Raw genomic sequence first — 24752 nt, 5'->3', positions numbered from 1 at the left:
AACAAAGGGTCGATTCTAAAACACTTTAATTGTGTTTCTATCAGATAATAAAGAAATGTACTTACCCTGCTGTCTTGCTGTGAGAAACACTATCCAATTCAGAGGTCCAATCTTACAATCATGATATATGTAGAGTGAAAGCCAGAAGGAAGAGTGCTTCAGAACTCAGTCTGCTTCATATGAGTAGGGTATTGTGTTTTTTAGCAACTGGGATCAGTAATAACTCTGCTCTTTGCCATTTGACCCCTCAGTTGCCAGCACCAATGGCGAGTGCAGCATCTAAACATTTAGATGGAGAGAGTAAACTCTCTGTTTCCCAAGCACCGCCACCCAAAATGCAATCACAAGATTCTGAACAGTTGTTCATTTAAGTTGTTCATGACTATTGGAGGCCCAGTAAAGGCCCCCAGGTCAGCTATATTTGTCATGCCTTTGGCAGTCTCTGTTCAGTAAGATTGTCTGTACTGTATAAGGTATATGATATTGCTTTATTTCTGGCATTACTAGATGGACTTTCTGTTAGGGCTCCATCTAGTGCGCATTTATATACTGAGCCTCAGTCTATTTTGTCCTCTGAGGGATGCTGTATCTTTTACCCATGACCTCGGTGACATCATCAGCTCAGCCCATAGTAGCAATTCTCTGGCACATTCCCTCCACGTCTGGACTGCTCTAGAGACCCTCTGGAAGCCTTTATTATTCAGGCTCACAGGGGCATCATCGGTATGTGAGAACTTCTACCTGAAGTCATACTCTTAACATCCTGTGTGTATTATCTTTCCAGTTCCATGATTATACCACTTCTATAGTTTCTAGTTTTATGTGTGTTATTCAGATAGCATAGCATGTGTCCTAGTGTATGCACATGCGTGCTTATCATCTCTCATGGCTGTATTACATGCTTCCTGTCCTTTCACATGTATGTAATGTATTCTCTGTACTGCTATGTTAGTGCACATTGCTAAGTGCATTATTTTCTTTGTACTACAGTTTTACCTCTACCTTGCAATAAAGTTGAAAGCAGACATTGCTCCAACGTCATTGTGTTGCAGGGAAGGTTATCTGCCTGTTTACGTATGCTCCACTCATAGGGAGAACAGAACAATATTAGTACTCCTAATGAGCGCAGCCACAGTACTTAATAGAATTATCTAACAGACACTATTTTGTACATGCAAGTAATCAAATGCTAAAGTTCCAGAGTAGGTAGAAAATATAAATAAAATAAATAATCATATTTTTCCCTATTATCACCTGAAAAAAATGATAAGCAATTTAACAAAAAATATAGTTAGTTTGGCTGTCTCTGTAAAAGACTAAATTCTTAAAATATCTCGCTATTTATGCTGTACAGTGAATGCCATAAAAACAATGCACAATGCTAAAATTGCTGTTTTTTGGTCATCTCATCTTCATCAAAGAACATAACAAAAAGATATAAAATTTGGTATACCGTATATTCCGGCGTATAAGGCGACGGGGCGTATAAGACGACCCCCCAACTTTTACCTTATACGTCGGGAATACAGCGGAGCAAAAAAAAAAATCATTACTCACCTTCCCCGGCGTTCTGCGGCACTGCTGCAGGATGTCGCTCCCTCCTGGTCCCTGGCAGAGCATTGCTTTCTGGACGCTGAAGGCACGTGTGTTTTAGCCAATCACAGCCATTCAATGATGTCATTGAATGGCTGTGATTGGCTGACGGCGTGTGTTAGCCAATCACAGTATTAGCTTTCTGGAGGCGGGGATTTCAAGCCCCGCATTCAGAAAGCAATGCTCTGCCGGGGACCAGGAGGGAGCGACAGCCTGCAGCAGCGCCGCAGAATGCCGGGGGAGGTGAGTAATGATTTTTTAATTTTTTGACACTTTTTTTTTTTGTATTACCGGCGTATAAGACGACCCCCGACTTCAGAGCAGATTTTTGGGGGTTCAAAAGTCGTCTTATACGCCAGTATATACGGTATCAATTTATCAGTAATCATACTTATCTGCAGTATAAAGTTATTATGTCATTTTTAACAGCAAAATGAATATAACAAACATGAAAGCCAAAAAACAATAGTACAGTTGTTTTTTCCCCCTTCTACCCCACATTTTCTTTGTAATTAAATGCGGCTTTTAAAAATACAACTCTCCCTGCAATAAACAAACCTTCAATTGGGTATGTCAATGGAAAAATCAAAAGCTATTGCCTGCAGTGGGGATAGGTTAAAGGATCTAAAAATGCAGAAAGTTCCATTTTTAATACATCTAGATCCAAATATCAGACAAAAAGTGGTGCAAGCTGAAATAATTTTACTCATGAATTTCCTCTCATTTTTTGGAAATGAATAAAACATTTACATCTGTAGGGCTATGCCATCTATTTTATATTTATCCATATTTTCATTTCAAGTATTGTATTCTATATTATATTTATAAATTAGAGCAAATATAAAAGTAGTAAAAATAATATTAAATACAACTAATTTATTAAGAGAACAAGAAAATAGAAAGACCTGCAAGTTGACCCACTACAGTATAGCAGTGGTGATTTGTACAATTATTTTCACTCTATCCCTTTAATTATTTTAAAAAATATAAATGGACATACAGTATAGGTCAATAGAAACACAAATGAATTAGATAGATGATTTTAAACATTATAGTATATCACTTACCCTTAGTCTTTGAACTTGTAACCCCTGTTTCTCTGCCATCGTCATAAAATGTGGAAAGTTCACATCATCAAGTAGTAAATAAACTGGAACTCCTCTAGTTGAGGCCTCCACAAGTTCTTTGAATATATCAACATCAGTAAAAATATCCATGACAATGGCTATAACCTGAGGAATAACATATTAGTGATGTTAATCTGTAACTTTCAGATTTTATAACTGCACACTCTAAAAATACAGTACAAACTCTTTTTTATAAGCAGTGCTAACATACACAGACACTATTTAATGCTAGAATTGTCATCAAGCCGTGAACTTTGTCCAAATGAACTAGAAACACTAATTTAAGTATACCGTATATAGTCGAGTATAAGCCAACCCAAATATAAGCCAAGGCACCTAATTTTGCTGCCACAAAACTGGGAAAACTTAGGTGCCTTGAGTATAAGCCAGCACCCCCTGAAAATCGGCCCTAGTTATAGTCAAAAATTTTGAAAAATCGGCGCGTCTAGCCGCTTGGGTTCCGTCACTGTAATTTTAAATCCCCGCCTGCTGAAAGGACTGCATTTGATTGGCTGAGCGCTCAGTCAATCACAGGCAGGGCTTAGCCATTCATTGAATGACAGCTGAGCACTGTCTGTGATTGGTCACAGCGCTCAGCCAATCACAGGCAGCGCTCAGCCATTCATCGAATGGCAGCTGAGCACTGCCTGTGATTGGCTAAGCGCTTAGCCAATCAGACACAGCCCTTTCGGCAGGCAGGGATTTTAAATCTTTGCCTGCTGAAAGAACTTCATTACAGTGATGGGACCCAAGTGGCTAGATGCACCGAGCCCCCGGCAGCGGCAGAGAGGTAAGTATAGAGTTTTTAAAATTTTTTGGGACCCTCGAGTATCAGCTGAAGGGGTTTTTTTCAGCATAAAAAATGTACTGAAAGAGTCGGCTTATGCTCGAGTATATATGGTACATTTTAAATGGTTCATATCGGAAATCTATATACCTTTTTCCCTCCATGTATCATGAAATATAAGGTACATATATCGAGATATTTAAAGACTTGGCTTGGAAAACTGTTGTGAATACAGTACATTAGGAAAAAACTTTTAAAGGGTTTTTCCGGTACTTAACAAAAGGCCAAAGAAGAATCAGCATTGAAGTCTGTGAGTGGCTGAGCAGTCACATGCACATTGAATGTCAGGTGATCGCCCATTGCTTTTTCTAGGTTCCGTGCATCAGGAACCAGGGCTGCAGCGCTGGACAAGGAGCCGCCAGGATAGGTGAGTATTCAATTTTATTAATTTTAATCCCTTTAAACTGTCTTTTAAGTCCCAGAAAACCCCTTTAATGTACATATCACAGAAATTCTTCTTTACTCTGTTGCTGGTATCTGTTAATGCAGTGTAAAGACGTCATTGCAGTTACCTTTCATTCACAGGGACATAATAACACATGGAAATGTAATCCAGTAACATAGGCCACTGTGCCATTGATGGTGAAACAATATCCTACTTCATTCAAAGACTAATGTCTAATACTACTATGGACAAGTATCACTACGGTCTAGTCATTTGGAAAATGAAGAAAGAGTATTAACTGTAAGCGTATTAGAAAGACTTATTCTCTATAGGTTTCCACTGTTAGCTTAAAACTACCCAAGTAATTAGAAACCAGCTTTAAAGCTATAACAATATAAACTGTGCATGGCTTAGGTTTTACAGGCATTGCTACATCCCCACCCATCAAAGATAACTCCTGACCTTATGGAATATATATTGGTAGCCATTTATCACAGTGGTCTAAAAGAAAAACAGACCTTGTGGTCCCTAAAAAACATCCACAGTGCAGCTTTTATTTTTTTAAGAGCAGCTAAAGAAATGAAAGCTAAACTTTGATTTATATTTGGTTGTATAGGCAATAAAACTCAATTTTATTGTTGGATAATTACGATGAATTAGGACAATTTTGTAAAAAATGAAAAAGAAAATAGTTAACATAAAAAAATCTAAAATTGACAAACTTTTATCGTTGCTAATCCAGACTGTAATATTCTTCATTGTATGACCTTCCAAATCTACTCTGTTCATACACTATATCACACTGAACACATGAGAACGGGTAATCTTGTTTATGTATTTACTTTTTTAGGGTCACTTTAGGCTACTATGCTTTGTGCTACTAAAAAGTAAAGGCTTTTAAAAGTGAGAATCACATTTTTTTGCCACTTCCACACATTTTAAATTTACTAATACTTAAACTATGTACAGTAACTATGCCTTACTATGACTATAAAATAAAATTTTAAAAATGAAGGCATATTTGCCTTTAAGAATCCAGCAAATGTAATTCTTCACCTTGCAGATTTTTAAAAATACCATAATTTATTATAAATGGGTGATTTATAATTTCCTTCATATTTGTTACCTTCAATCTTATTGTTCAGTAAAACTGTAATCAAAAATTGACAATGTTATACAATAGACATATAAAAAATGTGCACTGCTGTATTTTCTCTTAGAATTTGATGTCATACGTCCCTATGGTCATTTACATGTTAATAGATGTTTATTTGTTTGCTGTCTTTAATACAAAATAAAATTTTATTCTCATATTATAAAAAATGTAACTAATCTATGCTTAAAAAGCAAGAAGATATCGTTTAGGATTAATAGAATAACATTTTCAAAATCAAACAATGTTAATGAAAATGCAAATAGCATTCACAGCTGCCCATTCGACTTGATTTAGGAAATCACATACTTGTTTTATGTAAGTTAATGCTATCACAGCTGTGCTTGTAATGAGTTCATCTTGCTACATGATAAACATTTGTAATTAGATTTCTTCAATTAAATGTGTTTGAACAAGTTAACATTTTGTCAGAGATTAGAATAAACTGTATTATTAGGACACTTAGGGCTCGTTTGTATCAGTGTTTGGGAGTTCCGTTTTCATGCTCAATTTGAGGAGCAGGAAAATGGTATCTTCTTACCAAATGGTTCCATGGCTCAGTCAGACAAGCGTTTTTTTCATGCATTTAGATAAAAAAAAACTGTTGTGTGACTGAAGCAGCAGATGCGTTTTGAAATTCGCACTTGTTGTGCAGTCATGCAATGGCAAAATTCGCACATAAAAGTGCTGTTCCATCGCTATCCTCTGTTGCTGCGGTGAAGCTGCAGCAGGGGATTCCTTGGTTGTGAAACCCCTGGATGCTGTCACATCCAGGGGTTTCACCTTGTGGTTAATGAGGCCAGCGGCTGCAGTGCTGGCCCCATTGAAAAAATACAGAAAAGATCACACTTCTGTGACAGCTGTGGCGAAGGATTTCAGCATCTCACTGGGGAGTCCCCTCATCACTGAACAGCGTGACAGCATTGTCACAGTGTCCAGTAAGAAGGCAACTCTTGTGGGGAAATCATCCATAGCTGTAGAGAAAAAAAATAAATAACTCGCCTAGAAGCATTGTCCATCACTTCTCTCCATCCCAGGCAGTCTTTTCTGTACTCTGGTGGCTGGGGATTGAAACATCCCCACCTCCAGAAAGTGCTACCTCTGATTGGCCGAGAAGAGCCGGTCAGTGCCTCTAGTGCCTCTTCTTCTACAGCTAGGGATGATTTTCAGGGAAGGGCTTGTATTTCAAGCCCTTTCCCAAAAATCCCTGCAGGGTTTACCTTCATCCTGTTGGTTTCAATGGGGCGGCAGCAGGACCTGCCCCATTGAAAGCAATAGGAGAACATCGCCCTCCTGTGCCACAGTTGTGGAAAAGGATCACAATCTTCTCCATGTTTGCATTGGCTTTCTGATGTGAATTCCAGCTCTGCTAGCAGCCAGGCAACTTAAGTATGATGTTTTTATTCTGGTTGGACAAAAGGTATGAGTAGTGGACACAAGAAATCTTTGGTTAGAGTCTCTTGAATTCCTTTATGTAGTAAGGCAGAATGAGTGGTGATATTTAGGGTGGATGGTATTTAGCTTCACAGTGGCCAATATAATGTGAGTCATTCCCCAAACAGCTGCACTATAATGAAATTTCCGGTTGATGATAAGGAGGTAGCATCTGTTCACTGGTATGCTGACATGGTATGCCCCCAGAAAAGGAGAGTCAAGAGAATCAGAGTTAGAAGTGATTTTAAGGACTAAAGGTTCTTTTATACATATATATATGGTTATGGTTTGGATTCCCACTATCCGGTGACAGTCTGAATAATTACTGTCCAATGTAAAAACATGCATCGACTAAATGATGGATGAAAAGTTGTTCACTTCTCATTCGTCGTTCAGTTTCTGCATGCCTAAAACTGAACGATTGTCTGTTTACATGGAACAATATGTCATTCACTTATGGACGACTGCCGGCTTACTGTGAATTGAGGCGGGCTGGAATAATCCGTGGCCCACTCTACTTCTGTTCAGTTAGCACAGGAATTATTATTACTGAGATGACCTATCAGGCATCTGTTGCCTGATAGATTGGTCCCTTTTTACTTAGAGGAAGTTGAGTAGAAGTATGTACAGGTAGATTCTCTTGTCAGTGGCAGTTTATAAACAGATAATTTGAACCCTTTCCAAGCTAATTTCCTCTTCAACCAGTCTATAACCCCCTGGAGGCCAATCCTGGCTTTATTGCTTGCTTTCCCTCAGAGCTGAGCCTATGTCTTCTCTGCAGAGCCTGTCTCTGAAATCAAAGGTTTTACATGTGTTTCCTCTCTTCATGGGAGCTGGTTCTTTATTGTCTAGCTAAAATTTGGCATGGTGAGCCTTGGCTCCTCCCACTCCCACGCAACATCAGCTGGAGCCATTGGCTGCCTGCTGTCGGAAAGTTTACCTCTATCCTGTCCTGCACAAAACCCTGGAAGGAGGCATTTAACCTTGTGAGTGCTGTGTTTACACAGGATCACAGATATCACAGTTATACATATCAAACATGGAATTATGCAAATAAAAGACAGTGTATGCTTCACACTAGAGATGGCCACTTTGTGGGGGATACCACATGTCTCCCAATTTAAACTCCAACATGCAAGATATCACAAGAAAAACATACAACATGGCAGAATACAGCATTTTTCACCAGGGTCCATCTATATATCTTTCTAAAAATCGTGAGACAGGCGGCACAATCATTACAGTTCCTGTGTCTATCAGAACCATTTCCAGGTGCCTAGCTGAAGAAAATTTGGTCTCACAGCTCCCATTATATACACTCCCTTTGACACCTACCAACGTCAACGTCATCCCCATTTCAGAGGTGTTGTGAAAGATGAAACTGGACTGCTACAGAATTGTTTTCAGGGACAAATCCAGGTTTAGTTTGGCCATTGACTGGGGTGCCTCAATCCTGCCTCTGCTGTGGTATGGCACACTGCCCTCATGGCTGGTGTGATGGTTTGGGAGGACATTGTATATGACAGTCAGCAGCACACAGGGAGTTACAGTAATTCCTACAGAACATTGCCAAACATCTGTGGCCTCCCAGTCACCAGTTTTATCATTCATCTGGGACAACAACTTTGACAGCCTATGAGTTTGCATGATCTAGACGCTCGATTACAGCAAATGTGGACCGATATGCTGCAGGATACCGTACAGAACCTGTATGCCTCCATGCACGCCCGTATCACATCTTGTATCCAAGCTAGATGCAGCTCAACAGGGTACTAGAGCCTCCATGTCCGCCCGTATTGTATCTTGTATCCAAGCTAGAGGCGGTACAACAGGGTTCTAGAGCCTCACTTCAAGTGTTTAGTTTTCTGCAATAAATTATCCTTTTGGTCCAATATTGTAATCAATTATATGAACGTTGCAATCACACATATAAAGTTTAATTCATTTCCAACAACTGCTTCTAGATGCTCAATTTTTTTTGACAATGAGAGTATGTTTTGATCTGCTTCAGACAGATAAGTGCAGTTTTACTAGAGTAATATACTGTAATTCAAAGTTCACCAAGCATAAAACTATGTGAGCTTGTTTGTAATCCATGATTTATCAGTCTGCCATTTATGTACTCACAAGCAGAACATTTCTTTTATATTTCTATGCTTATAATTATACTCTGAGGCATTATAGAAAAAATTCTCCACCCTTTGCTTTACATTTTAGTCGCCACATATTATTATGACATAAAAAAGCTGTGTAATGAAATAATGCACATGTTAACATTAAGCCTCTCTTCTTTTCTCTATTGCTTCACTCCTTTCTATTCATTTTATGGATTCTTATATTTTGTTAGAATATGAAATAGGTTGAAATTAGGAAAATGCTGAGTGATAGAACATATTCTAAAACTGCTCTTTGTATTATCAGCCCCTCATAGCCCTCTATGCACTGCTACACCTTGATCATTATTTCTAACTCAGGAAAATCTAAAGCTACTATGCCTCTAATAAAAAGTAATGCTATTGCTTAAAATATTTTTAAAAATGGGCAATTTTATGCCACCAAAGTCCTTGGTCAACTTACAATGTTATTATTTGAAATCAGGGTACAAATCAAGGAGTCATCACTTTTCAAGAAAACATGTAGGATTACATTAGCCACTGCAGAGCATCAAAAAGTTAAATAGCATACACTGAAGACCACTTCAGGATTAATTCTAGGAGAGAGTTACTATATACTGTACAGATAGTGTAACATCTGACTGAATATGACAGAGCAGCACATGGAGTCGATAAGAAAAAAAATGCTTTGCACCAAAGAGATTTACCGTAGTAATGTTGTGGTGAAAGATTAACAAGATACTCCAAATAATTTTGCTGCCAGTTTTCTAAAGACTTCTGCATACAACGACTGGAGGTTTAGTCCACAGCAACCAGGCCAATAAGTTTGAGACCTGCTTTAAAGACTTAAAAACTAATATAGTGTCATGTCCACCCAGGACACTCTGGCTCTGTAACCATAAATCTTCACACACACTAAGCACCGACAGAAAGTGAATTGCAGACTGGACTCATGGACAGACATAAACCAACAACTGACAAACAGACAAAACACTCACCTAGCATACGTGCATGAATAAATAGATGAAAAAGCTTTAGGTTGTACGAGGTATCAGTTTTTTGTATTTTGGCAAAGACACTTAAGCCCACAAGCCCACTGACAAGGGTCTTTGTTGTCTTGTGGGTCCCTACTCTCACAAAACAATTTCCACATGAATCCTGCCTCTATGTGGGGTGATTATCCAAATAGGAATGGCCCCATTCTGGAATTTATGTACCTAACTCACCCAGGATAGAAAAAGGTCCAAAGCAAGACAGGACACAGATCACACCAACACACTAGGGATTGTATGCAACACAGAACAGGACTGCTCATACCGTATGTCGGGCCGCCAGTGAAGACCCACAGAATTCACCACTGTTTACACACATGTCCAGCCACCTGCTCAGACGTACACAACACATCATGCATGAAAGCAGAACCTCAGGCTATAGGAAGACTAGCTTCCTGTAGCCAGAGGGGCTGGAATATATGTACAGCAGACCAGTGGGGTTTGGCTGGCTTAAGAACTCCACAGACAGGCAGCTTAATTATCCCACACCTGTGAAGGTGTGCTTCTAGAAACTCATAGAACAACAGGTCCCAGCAGCACAACCTTACAGTACCTCCCTTTTGGACCCTTAGGGTGTAAGAAGAAAAAACTTAGCAACTACCCCAAACAAACACATGTCAAACAGAACTTATCCATACGGGCGTGACACAAACACATGAATGACATACAAACATACAGGAGGGAGTAACCAATCGTGCACCGTTAAGCAGAACCAGTGCGCCTTACATAAATGGCCTCAGTCACAGTAGCCTGTAAAGAGAGTGCACAGACCCAGAATGGGGAAAAAGATGATATCTACTCCTACTGACATTACGTCACATAGGACTTATTCATACGTGCCTGGTGCCGATGCAGATGTGTCAGGTAGGATGGGAATAAAGCACAGGTACATAGCACATAAGGGTCTTGTGCAAATGGTATGGCTCATTAATATGTCACATCCACCCAGGTCACGCTGGATCTGAAACCTGCAGATCTCACACAAACACACACCAAACAGTGACAAGCAATACAGACAACAGCAATATGGAAAGCAATGTCCCTAAATAACCTAAGCCAGGGAAGGGACCTGCCTATATGCAAGGAATCCGTCCTGACAAGGATGAACCTGGCCATGTACCTCAGCCAATAGCTGACCCTGCATGGGATAGGAGGAAACCAACAAACAAGATGAAAAGATAAACCACTGTACTTAGCTTTAGAAGATAGAGGTTAACAGGACCTTCAGCTCTTAGCTCTGACTACACCCAAATCCAGCTAATTTGAGATACTTTGCCAGGCCTTTACTGCAGCCACCTTTGGTGGCTACTTGTTTGTGGGTCTTTTTGCTTTTAGTTTTGTGTTCAGTAAGTAAACAGTATTAAACATTGTCAAAATAGTTATGCTTACCAGGGCAATTCCAATAGTTTCCCTCCATTCATATTTTCTATGCCATCAGCTTTTGTCAATATCTCGAATCAGTAGACCAAATCTAGCAGTTAGGATTAAATTTGTCTCTTTAATTGTAACACATAAAATTAGGAGATATCACAACCTGTATGGAATATATGTTCCTTCAATTGCCTCTCTAGGCTATAAACAAGAACTTATAGTTAGAAATGCCTAAGGGTGTGCACATATATTCCATGCAGCCTGTGACATGGCATGCTTTTAATGTTACACGTAAAGAGAAGAATTTTATCTTAAATGCTAACTTTGGTCTATTGTTTCCAAATGCAAAATCAGGTTAAGCTCAGATAGAAAACTCAGCAATTCTAGAATGTTCAATTTCTTTTGCATTGAGAACCTCTTGGATTGCTTTAGCGGTATGTTTTGGGTCGTTACTCGTCTATACTGTCAGGCATCATCCTATCTTTTTTGCAACATTTCCTTGAATCTGAACAGATGTGTAACTCTACACACTTTAGAATTTATCCTGCTGCATCTACGTATTTACAGTCACATCATCAATGAACACCAGTGACTTAATTCCATTAGCAGCCATAATTTCCCGTGCCATAACACTGTGTCCACCATGTTTGACTGATGGTGTGGTGTGTTTTGAATCTTGAGCCTTTCCTTTCTTTCATGCTATTCTCTTCTGGTACAAGTTCATCTTGATTTTGTCTGTCTAAAAAATCTTGTTGCAGAACTGATTGGCTAAGTTTTATCTGGCCTTTCTGTTCTTGAGTATAGCCAGTGATTTGCGCTCTTTAGTTACATTGCATCTCTTGATTATAAACTTTGACAATGATGCATTTACATTCTTACAAGTTCTTTAAAAATGTATCAAATTGTTGACTGTCTATTCCTATTTTTTTCAGCCTAATGACAGCCTCCTTCACTTGCATTGACATCTCTTTGGGCCACATATTGAGAGTTCCCATGACCAGCTATCAAATGCAAAATCAGCTGTTGGAATCAACTCAAGTCCTTTATCTCATTAAAGGGGTTGTCTCGCGGCAGCAAGTGGGGTTATACACTTCTGTATGGCCATATTAATGCACTTTGTAATATACATCGTGCATTAAATATGAGCCATACAGAAGTTATTCACTTACCTGCTCCGTTGCTAGCGTCCCCGTTGCCATGGTTCCGTCTAACTTCGGTGTCTTCTTGCTTTTTTAGACGCGCTTGCGCAGATGGATCTTCTCCCTTCGGCTGGTCTTGGAAGCATCGGCGTTTTGGCTCCGCCCCCTTTTCGCGTCATCGCGTAGCTCCGCCCCCGTCATGTGCTGATTCCAGCCAATCAGGAGGCTGGAACTGGCACACGTCATGGGGCGGAGCTACGCGATGATGCGTACAAGGGGGCGGAGCCAAAACGCCGATGCTTCCAAGACCAGCCGAAGGGAGAAGATCCATCTGCGCAAGCGCGTCTAAAAAAGCAAGAAGACACCGAAGTTAGACGGAACCATGGCAACGGGGACGCTAGCAACGGAGCAGGTAAGTGAATAACTTCTGTATGGCTCATATTTAATGCACGATGTACATTACAAAGTGCATTAATATGGCCATACAGAAGTGTATAACCCCACTTGCTGCCGCGAGACAACCCCTTTAATTTGTCATAAAATGCCGTTAAGGCCATGAAATGCCGTTAATTAAATGATCCATTTACCTTTGAGTCTGTGAAGATGGAGAGACTGTGTAAAAAAAGTTTGTAAGGGCTCATTCACACAACCGTGATTTCTACGCGTATTACGTGCATGATGCATGGTCACATGACTCGCAGTGAACGGAGTCAGTGAAAGTAAGTGGACTTGCATTGATCTATTCACATTAGCATTTAAACACTGTGTGTGGATATGAATGAGAAAAAAACTGCTGCATGCTCTATTTCTATAGGTACCACACATTGTACCACTACACTTTTGTATGGGCAGTGTATGTAATACTGTCTATACGCAATACATTACGTATGGGCGTCTATTCATATGCAACCCCCACTATAAGACAGAGTGGGGAATTTAAAAAGAAAAAGACTGGTATCTGATTAATAATATGTACACTGGATGAGAAAGCAGCACACTACAGGATAGGTAGATGGCAATAAGGTATATGTAATATAATTAGATAACAATAGGGTACATAAAAAAATATGTAAAGACTAGTGCAGCACATGTGTTACAGGTAGTGAGCAATACAGTGCATGTAGTGCAAGTCAACAGCCGCACATCACATTATAGCACTGGACTGTAATCCAGAAAGGGTGCCACTACACAATCTGTACATGGATTTCACTAATAACCCATCCACTGTAATGCCCCCAATGTGATGCACTAATTAGCTGTTCACTGTGGCTAATCATAGGCATTTTCTGGAAAACGAGCATGCTGATTGGTTGAGTCTTCCAACCAATTGCATGTGCCTCACATCAACACTTCCTGTGGTATTATAAGTTAAATGCAGTTAAAGTTAAAATTGCCCTAAAACGGATGTGTTAAACTGAAAATATTGTAAACTTAGTCAATTATAATTTGCTGGACCACGTACAAGGACTGAGTACATTATTGCAAGATTATTTTATTCTGTTAACATAATAATGGTTAAATTAATTTGTTTTTACAGTACTTTTAAAAGCTCTCATCAATCATTGTAATGTTATAAAGGTTTAGATTTTTTAAGTTTTGGGAATATCAAGTACGTACATATTGTTTGATGACTTCCAAGCGATATTTAATTATATTTATTTAATGTACACATATTTCTTTCACATCTCTTTTTACCATTGTTTTATTTAATAAAGTGATTTTTTTTAAACGCTAGTATATTAATGTAAATATTAAAGGACCCTAAATAAACCCTGGGCTTTCTGTGAATACCGTAGTCATAGTCCATTTGTTCGCTTTTCTCATTGCCAAAGTCAGCACTGACTGCTGCATAGTATGCATTAAATGGTGGAGATTGAAGGTTTCTGTGGTCTCCAACAGTAGAGTGGGCTATGAATGGCAATTGCACTTCCACTCCTGATCCCCAAGCTTCTGTGCCCGTGCATTGTCAGCACTGTAATAATATGGCAACTCAATCCCACCAGTAATATTACAATACTATACTCTAGGAGGCTAAGTAATTAACTTGTGGTTCTAATATTTATGTTTAAACACCAAAGAGTAATATGAAAACCTCCAAGGACAATTTTATTGACTTTAGTTTTCTCTCTGTTCATCTTCATTTTGACTTCTTACCTAATTAAATTTTTCTGGTTACTGCTCATTGCAAGAACATGCATACACAAATCAACTAGACATATTATTTATGAGCTTGCTTGTATCCTCACCCACTTAATAGACAGTAAAAATGACTAACTGAAAATAATAGAGAACTCCTACTGTAAACTGGTCCTAGTTGAACTATAATGCACATCTCAAATATAATTATACTGAAATCTACTTAAAGCAATGACAAAGAAAAATGCTTTCAGAGGACAACATATGAATGTGTGCTATGTAAGTGATACAACTAGGTTGCAGGAGTGGCCTGCAAGAAGTCAATGGCAGGGATCCAAATCAGTGCAAAGCAGGTAAAAATAAGTTTACCGAATGCACACGGCCGGGTTGGATTCCGCGTATCTGTCCAGATGCTTTATCTTCTGTACTGAGGATGTGCCGGCGCGCATGCGCAGTACAGATGTGACTGCGCCATTGCTAGGCAATGACGAGGATCCCGCGGCCTTTCCGCAATGATGATTGCGGAATGGCTGCGGGACAGATGGCTTCCATTGGCTTCAATGCGATTTTTTCCCCGTGAGTGGAAAATCGTAATTGATTTCTGCTTATGGGCATGGAAACTTGGTTTTACATTGCTTGCTATGGCAGGTATTTGCTGTGGAATCTGGAGGCAGACACCCGCTCCGAATTCCTCAATGCAAATCCAGCCATGTGCATTGGATTAGGTGCCTCCAAAGCCATTTGCTAGAATCTCATTTTAAATGCAGCACAAAAATTATGTTGCAAGTGATAACAAGGATCCCATTTGTGCAAATATTTGTAACTGTCCTCATTATTTTTGAGTTGTGGAAAATAGTGCAAAGTTTGGCCCAATTTCACAAATCTATGTTAAAGGAGATGTCCCGAGGCAGCAAGTGGGTCTATACACTTCTGTATGGCCATAATAATGCACTTTGTAATGTACATTGTGCATTAATTATGAGCCATACAGAAGTTATAAGAAGTTTTATACTTACCTGCTCCGTTGCTGGCGTCCTCGTCTCCATGGTGCCGACTAATTTTTGGCCTCCGATGGCCAAATTAGCCGCGCTTGCGCAGTCCGGGTCTTCAGCTTTCTTCTATGGAGCCGCTCGTGCCAGAGAGGGGCTCCGTGTAGCTCCGCCCCGTCACGTGCCGATTCCAGCCAATCAGGAGGCTGGAATCGGCAGTGGACCGCACAGAAGAGCTGCGGTCCACGGAAGCAGAGGATCCCGGCGGCCATCTTCAGCGGTAAGTATTGAAGTCACCGGACCGCCGGGATTCAGGTAAGCGCTGTGCGGGTGGTTTTTTTAACCCCTGCATCGGGGTTGTCTCGCGCCGAACGGGGGGGGGGGGGTTAAAAAAAAAAAAACCCGTTTCGGCGCGGGACATCTCCTTTAAAGGGGTTGTCCCGCAGAAGCAAGTGCAGTTATGCACTTCTGTATGGCCATATTAATGCACTTTGTAATATACATCGTGCATTAAATATTGGCCATACAGAAGTTATATTCTTACCCCCTCCGGTGCTGGCGTCCCCGTCTCCATGGCGACGACCAAACTTCTTCTCTGGTCGCCAGAACAGTCGCGCTTGCGCAGAGAAGAATCCTCTTCTGGAGGGTCCGGGCTCACGATCTGCGTCCTGGCTCCTCCCCCTTCTCAGCGTCATCGCGTAGCTCCGCCCCCGTCAAGTGGTGCCGATTAGCCAATGCGCTGGCTGTAATCGGCAGTGGAGCTCAGACTGGAGAAGAACATCCACGGTGCACCATGGGAGAAGACCCGCAGTGCACCATGGGAGAAGACCAGCGGTGCACCTTGGGAAATGACGGTGGCCATCTTGGAAGAAGATTTTTATAACTTCATGAATCGGCTTCATGGTGAGTAGAAACGCTCTAAAAAAACCGATTTACATGGGTAGTTTGTGATGCTTGCTTAACATGGGGGACTGGGGTGTGAAAATTTTTTCGTTTTGGCCGCGGGACAACCCCTTTAATTCATAGCAGGCATACAGTAAATTTGATTTTCTGCCTTGTACAAATTCCACCAGCAATATCCTTTACGAAGACTGTCCTAAGATATGCTAGTCCTAGACAATGTGGGTCAGTGTTGAAATTTTGTGGGTTTTTCCCCACGGTAGAAGCCCATAGTGAAACTTTTGCTTGTTACTTTGCACTAGACCCAGTGTTTAAATGTCCATATTTTATTATGTCAAAGAAACCAAAATAAATAAAATGCATTATTTTTGGCAGCTAGTAGAATTGTATTTTTGGTAGCTAGTAAGATAAACAAAAATCCAAATCTTTACTGAAAACATGCACACATGTATCAGAGCTGAACATTGAACAGTTTATATTGCACGTTATAGTAATTCATTGAGCTAAGAATATTAAATAGGGACTGATACGCATTACAGGAAATTTGTCTAACCTGTTGATTTCATTTGAATCCACTGTGTTGCAGTTTTCCGGCTATGTCTGATTGGGACCAGAGTGATGTCATGTGATCAGCCCTGGCGCATGTGATCCGCACACTCATGCATGCTCAGTGCCATTTTGGCATTGGATGCTGACATGAGCACTTCCCCACTGATGTGTCGATGGATTGGTCACCTTGGAGGTATGTGTCCCAGCTGACCAATCAGCACATGTCTGTACACATATATTCTCCCATGGAGGGCACCAGTTATACTTCTAGTCTGAAGGTGTTTCTGGTCTAGTCAGCGGCTCTTATTCTTTTCCACTGTCAAATAAGTTTTTTGGGTTTCCAGGATATTTGGGGTGTTGTAACATTTTTCTTCTGACTTATTGCTATTTCTGATTAATATGTCATCTGGTTCATTGTATGTTAATTAACAGCTATACTGCATGTATTATTTATTGTAGCACATATTATCCCCATTTCTGACTAGGGACAGTCAGGGTCACCAAATGCCTGACATGGGGTCACTCTCATCAGAATGAGTGTTCCAACTATTGGTAGGGTCTCGTCGCATTGGTAGATTAGGGTCAGATTTCCTGTCCCCCCAGTTTTTTCTTGAATTATAAATATTTTGTGTTCTTTGCATTAGTATATCCATACCTTTTTAGGATGCTCCAATTTGTACAAAGTGTTTTTTCTGTTCAGCTTGGACATTATGCACTGAGTATCTCAGGGGGAGAGTTAGGATACTTAATATGAGCAATCCTTTATTTTTATAGGTGATGGGATGCTACAAAATATGTCTGGTGGTAGCTTATACCCTTACTCCCAATGAAAACACATGCACGCTCGGCACAGCATGCATTTGTATGGGAAGTCTGAGAGAAATAGCTGACAGCTGTTAAAATCGTTTGATCACTTTAAGTTAACTAGCAGTCGTATTGAAAACAACATATCATAGTGCTAGAATAGCAAACACAACCAAATGACAAGCTCATTTCTATTATACTGTATCTCCAAACTTAACACTACTACAGTTCGTCCCTCCATGTACATTTACACTTCTTAGCCACTGTAAAAAAATGCTTAGAATTTTCTTATACAGTATATAAGAGGGCTGGGTCTGCCAAGATATTTGACTCAGTAAATATTGACGCAGGGTGGATGATTTTCTTCTATTCATTTTATTCTAGCCCTGCACAATTTTCTTTAAAGAGAAATAAGTTGCAGGAAATTTAAACAAACTGCTTAAACCCCGAATGATTTGCATATTCTATGTATATAATTTAACTGTTAATCAATGCTTTTAAATATCTATTGAGATTAAAAGTAAAGGACTAAACTGCTAAACTCTCTCCCACCTCACTTTTCTGGCAGTTCTGATAGGCTCCCATAGGAGTCCATGGGACCGGCTGGGGAGACCTATCTTTTCCGGCTGGCGTAAAAACGGAAAATAGAATGAGCACCGCATGTGCTATCTTTTCAAGATGCCTATTTTTACTTACAGGAAAATCGCTTATCTGAACTGATGCATTGGAATACAGTGCGTCGGATGGCCATGTATATAGGCCGATATACACTTGTGTGAATAAACCCCAAGACAAAGTTGTCCAATTGGAGCAACCCATTTAGATACAACAATTCCAAATAATTTTTTTTCAATATAAAGGATCTTACTGACCCCACTTGCATTAGATTGTCAGCAGACTTAACAAGAGAAATTTAAAGGTTCCTATACATGGGCCAATAGTTGACCGAATAATTGTTTAAATGACAATTTCATGCCACTGTTGGCCCGTATACTCATAGCCCCAACAAGTCGCTCAGCTGTTGCTAGTAGTTTTGTTTCAGCTCACTGAAAAGGAAAGACTGCTGAGCAACATCTCGCTCAGTGTGAATAGCAGTTGCTCATTCTAGCGAGTGGGTTGGAATCGAGTAAAGGTACTTTAATGCCTATGGGCAGCTTTATTTCAAGGCACTCTTCAAGATGCTCCCTTTATAATTCTGTTTAGACATCTAGCTCACATTTCACTGTAATAGCAATTTACTTTTTATAAGCAGCAATATGAGAGTGAAACTATTCCCCCCCAAATGTTTTAGAAAGAGTTTTCAAACACTGAATAAAAACCTTTGCCATTTTATAAGCACAATTGTCAAGTTAAATTCATTTCTGTGCATTCCATAATGCTTTTAGATTTTAAACCCTTCCCAACATTCAATGTACAGATACAGCAGAAATTGGTAGGGATAGTATGCAGCTGAGCCTGCTATATATGCACTAGGTGCTGGCTGTGTTACACAGTTGACACCTACCTGCAGCAGATAGGACCGTCTGATTATTTAATAGCTTAGATGTTGTAGTCAATGCTGACCACAGCATCCAAGTCGTTAGACATACATTGTCTTCTAGTTGGCCAACCATCATACAATTGCATGGTGCCGAATATTATCAGGGCAGCCGAAGGCCTACTGAAGGCCTTCTGGATTGCACACTGCAACTAAAATAATAGCCAATGCACAATACACTGCAAAACAGAAGTGTTGCAGTGTATTGCACAAGCACTCAAGAGCGATCAAGAGACTGCATGTTCAGGTGCCGCCAAGTGCCAAAAAATATATATTGTAGCAGGATTAATTTGTGATTACCTTTGCTGGGGTCAAAGGACATGTATCTTCCCCTAAATCACAGAGTTAACAGCCAAGAGTATGTTTAAAGTCTGACACTTAGTCATCTTTATTAACTCAGATGCAAAAAAAATAAAACAAACAAGCTGCCTGGCTTGTCCACCACTGACTAATACATATTTGCTCTCTACTAACTGCAAAATAATATTGTGAGAGACTCTACTTACAGATCATCACTCACACAGAGTAGCTTTTTTGTGTCCTCATTTAGAGCAGCTACTAGTCTCTCTAGCTGCTCCTTTAGTATCCATCTCCTAGAATACTTTATTAACCCCTTAAAGCCACAGAACATAAGTTTACATCCTGGCAGGGCGGTGGTTAATGCAACAGGACACAAACTTACGTTTCATGGATGGCACAGGCTTAGATGTGAGCCTGCGCCATCCCACAGTGGAAGTAGTCTGTGACTGAAGCCGGCCTCCCATTGCAACAGCAGGGATCAATGCCCCAGTGTAGATAACAGCATGCAAAGGTTTCACAGAGGGAATGCGCTCCCTCTGTGATATCATGGGCCCTTTAGACTGGTGTCCACTGGTGTTCGGACCTGCCATGGCCTGTGATCACTATTGGAATGCTATTTATCATAGCGATCAGAGCTTTTCTGGTTCCCTTACAGGGACATAAGAAATATAAAAATGTAAAATGAAAAACACACTATTTATCCTGCATGGCAAACAAAATAACAAAAACAGGCAAAATGCATATTTAGTCCATTTCCCCGCAAAAAAGCAATAAGACTTCCTTCACATGAGCGTTATATCACAACTAAGTTAGCCGCGCAATAAAATCGCGACCGTCAGAGCAGAAAATCGCATGAATGAAGAATTCACGATTTTTTTTCAGGCATTCACACGGCCGGCTGAAGCATAATGCAGAGAAATTATGCCATAGCCCCGAAATCCCTTGCTCGGCAGAACTACTAATAATCACTTTTAAATGCCTCACTAGAGGCACCTGTCAGTGTTTAGCTGCTAAACTCCCTTTTCTGATAGCTCCCATAAACTCCCATAGGAGTCGATGGGGTCTCCTATGTTGTGCGGTCAAAGATAGGGCAAGACCTATATTGATGTAAGACCTATATTTATGCACGAAATTTTGGTCACGGAAATAACGAGCTTATATGCTTTATTTTTTGGTCCGATATTGTTGCACACCAAAAAATTGTTAATCTGAATGAATCCATATGAAACCATTGGCTCTGATGTTGCGATTTTATTGCGCAGCTAACTTAGCTGCAAAATAGTGCTCATGTGAATAAGGTCTAAAAGTGATAACAAACCAATAAAAACTAAAGCTCATTACCCAAAAGACAAGCCCTTACAGAGTCCATCCATGAAAAAATTGAAAAGTTATTGGACTTCGAATGCCAAGATGTAAAAAATAATAATTTACAAAAAAGGGTTTATGTTGTGCAAAATTGTTTGGTAGCATCATAGTTGTACCAACCAACAGAAACATTTATCAGGTCATTTATGCTGTACGATTAAGGCTTTATTATTACAAGCGTTTTATCGGACTATTTTGCAGCGATAAGACAGCGGCCGAAAATCGCGACCATCTGAAGTATTGGATTCCAATGCACTTGTTTAGATGGGCGATTTTTTGGTGCATTGAATTGGTCGGCCGCTTTTACGCTGACAGGAAAAGATAGGTCTGGACAGAGGCGTAACTTGAAGCTCCCAGACCCTAATGCAAAACCTGTAACAGGGCCCCCAACTATAATGCTTTATTCATAGTACTGGGCTTCTTATATGGAGAAGAGAGGCCTTATGGGCCCCCTAAGGCTCCTGCAACCGCATCCCCTGCATCCTCTATAGTTACGGCCCTGGGTCTGGACCTGTCTTTTGCCGGAATATGACAATCGGTCCCATAGACTCCTATGGGAGCGTATGAAAGTTGCGTGACCAAAGCCAGCGACAAGGTGGAAAAAAACGCTACTAGCAGCGTTTATCCGCCCAGAGGGCTTGGTCACACAGGCGTTTGTACACTCAAAAAGAGCACTGCCGCTATCCTCTGTGCCACTGCTGTGCCACAGCTGTCACAGAGGAGTGCGATGTTCTCCCCTTGAATTCAATGGAGCCGGCAATACAGCCGGCTACATTGAAAGCAATGGGCTGCCAGCAAGTGCTGTAGTAATTTTCGGGGAAGGGCTTAAAATATAAGCCCTTCCCTGAAAACCATCCTAAAAGAGTGTAAAAATAAAAAAAAATCTATACTCACCTCTCTGCAGCAGCCGGGGCTCAGCCACATCCAGCCGGCTCTTCTCCTGAACTGCTCTCTGTAGTATTCAGCAGGTGGGGATTTAAAATCCCCGCCTGCTGAATGGGCTGCCTCTGCTTGGTTGAGCACTGTAACCAATCAGAGGCAGCTCCCAGCTATTGAATGACAGCTGAGAGCTGCCTCTGATAGGTCTCCACCCTAACCCATGTTCTCTGCTCTGCTAATGACTTAGAATTAAAGGGGTTGTCCCGCGATAGCAAGTGGGGGTATGCACTTCTGTATGGCCATATTAATGCACTTTGGAATATACATCGTGCATTAAATATGAGCCATACAGAAGTTATTCACTTACCTGCTCCGTTGCTAGCGTCCCCGTCGCCATGGTGCCGTCTAATTTCAGCATCTAATCGCCTCCTGATTGGCTGGAATCGGCACACGTGACGGGGCAGAGCTACGCGATGACGCGTACAAGGGGGCGGAGCCAGAACGCCGCTGCTGCCGGACCGAGCCGAAGGGAAAAGACCCATCTGCGCAAGCGCGTCTAATCGCCCGATTAGACGCTGAAATTAGACGGCACCATGGAGACGAGGACGCCAGCAACGGAGCAGGTAAGTGAATAACTTCTGTATGGCTCATATTTAATGCACGATTAATATTACAAAGTGCATTAATATGGCCATACAGAAGTGTATAACCCCACTTGCTGCCACGGGACAACCCCTTTAATTTCCCTTTAACCCAAACCTCCTACTCTCATTTCCAAGATTTTTCCAGATCTCTGGAATGTGCTACCCCTAACAATCTGATTAATTCTGAACACCCAGAGCTTTAATTGAGTCCTAAAAACACATCTTTTTAGAGAGGCCTTCCATATTCCCTAATCTAAACTGTTCTTCATCTACACTGCTTCTATACTCACCCTTAACCAGACCCATTATTCACTCACGCACCATATTGCACCTCTTACCTGTTTATACACAAGTACATCTCGTGATCAACTCACATAACTTTATGTATATATTTGCATAGCACCGTATATATATATATATATATATATATATATATAATTTTTTTTCTTCTTCTCTCCCTGGATTATACAGAACAAGTGTTTTAACCTCTTGTGTCATCCCGATTTCCTTATAATCTGTAAGCTCTCGTTAGCAGGTCCATCGCTATTATTGAAGCTGTTTACCAGTTTCAAATTGTATCTTATATCTTATTTTGTGTATGTTACCTCTGACTTGAAATGCACTGCAGAATATGTTGGTGCTATATAAGTAAAGGTGCATTATTATATTTAATACACATTTTCACATTCTGGGGCTTCTTTCCCACGATCATATATCAGCTGGCGTTTTCACGTCTGGTTGATATACACTACCATCTGGGGCGTAAAAGGTGGTAATTGGGCGCACAAATCTACCATTTGTGCACCCGTTCATATGACATAGGCCCCAGCGCATATACGCCGAGGTCACCATGCCGTTACCCCTTTCTCCTCCATCCCCCAAACAGGCTCAACTCTGCTCTCCTCCCTGCTTGTTCTTTGCAATGGGAGGGGGGCGGGACATGGCAAAGCTGATCTCCGCCCCATCCCACCTCCTCCCATTGTTGGCTGCATAGGAGGGGCAGGACGTAGCTCCGCCCCGCCCTCTCCCAGTGCAAAGAGCCAGCAGGGAGGAGAGCAGAGGTGAGCCTGCGAGGGGGGAGGAGAGCAGAGGGAGGGAGTTTAGCAGCCACGCTGCTAAAGTCCCTCCCACCTCCGTCCTCTGTGATGGGCTCCCATAGTAGCCCATGCAGCGGCCAACATATACTGGCCCAAAAGATAGTTACAGGACTATCTTTTGGGGCCGACATAAAAACGCCTGGCGCTATATTTCACATGGTAGGGAGTGTGATATGGGTGCAGGATTCACGGCCCGATATTGCTCTCGCCCGTGTGAAGTTAGCCTGAGATACTATGACATGACCTGAAAAGGGTTGTGCATGCAAGACATCCTGGAAGTATTGATGAATTGAAACACATTTGCATGTAGGGTTGATTCAAAACTCCTCAGCATTGTGTAAACCTAATTTAAAGCTGCAAGAAACGTTTTGTGGATATGACTGCTGCTGAAGGGGTTCTACAAGCTAATAAAACTAAGGGTTCACTTACTTTTGCTCTATACACTCTGGATGTTTACTCGTTGAGGCACTAACACAACATTTTTGAAACACTTCTGATTGTTAATTAAAATGTTGGAATGAATAATTGCTAGTTTAGCTTTTAATTTGCTTGTGTAGTTAATGATTCATCCCTGAATTTGCAGAGTGCAATAATATAACACTCATTATTAGCTTTCTCATATTCTCAGTGTTTAGTCACCAGACCTGTTCAACACAGCCTGGGAACAAAATAATAGAAGGATTGCCATACGCATGTATTCGTATCCTTTCTGAATAACATATTTATTCCAGCAAAATAATTGCAACCAATGTGTCCATGAAATACATAAGTACTCTGACTTTTTCTAAGGCCAGATTTACACAAGTGTAAGTGTTTTTTGCTCGCGTTTTTCCGGAATGGGCATTGCATATTTGCCTGTGGATCGCACGCAATTGCAAAAAAAAACATGGCTCTCAGCTATTGAATTGGATAATGGTTTCAAGAATTCAAAATGTTCTTTTTCCTTGCACAAATGCAGTTAGGCTTCATTCCCACAAGCGTATATCACCTGCCTTTTTCACGATATACTTTACCATCTGGGGCATAAAAGCTTGTGAATGGACTCTAACATTTGTGTGACCGTTCACATGGCATGGGCCCCAGCGCATATACGCCGAGGCTGTCATGCCATTGAGGCTTCCCCTTCCCTCCCCATTGCCGACTCACCTCTTCTCTCCTCCCCTCTGGCTGATTCCAATGGGAGGGGTGGAGCTAGCTATGCCCCTTGTCCACAGCCAGCAATAGGAGGAGGCGGGATGGGGGCAGCACTTAGCTCCACCCCCTCCCATTGGAATCAGACAGAGGTGAGAAGAGAAGAAGTAGGGAGTTTAGCAGTCACGCTGCTCAACTCCCTCCCA

The 24752-nt window shown here is 41.0% G+C and overlaps 1 protein-coding gene across 1 annotated transcript in view; it reads right to left on the bottom strand.

The window, feature by feature from the left end:
* The window catches only part of FAM83B (family with sequence similarity 83 member B), an 87163-nt gene that overhangs the window by 23337 nt on the left and 39074 nt on the right, over positions 1-24752 (bottom strand). The window contains exon 3 of the mRNA XM_066603941.1: positions 2661-2825. Coding sequence (XP_066460038.1) covers positions 2661-2825 — 165 coding nt within the window. The remainder of the gene's footprint in view (positions 1-2660; positions 2826-24752) is intronic.

The sequence above is a fragment of the Eleutherodactylus coqui genome, chromosome 1, assembly GCF_035609145.1.
Source record: "Eleutherodactylus coqui strain aEleCoq1 chromosome 1, aEleCoq1.hap1, whole genome shotgun sequence".
Lineage (NCBI taxonomy): Eukaryota > Metazoa > Chordata > Amphibia > Anura > Eleutherodactylidae > Eleutherodactylus > Eleutherodactylus coqui.
The sequence above is the reverse complement of the archived record's forward strand: the minus strand, read 5'-3'. Positions and strand labels throughout refer to the sequence as shown.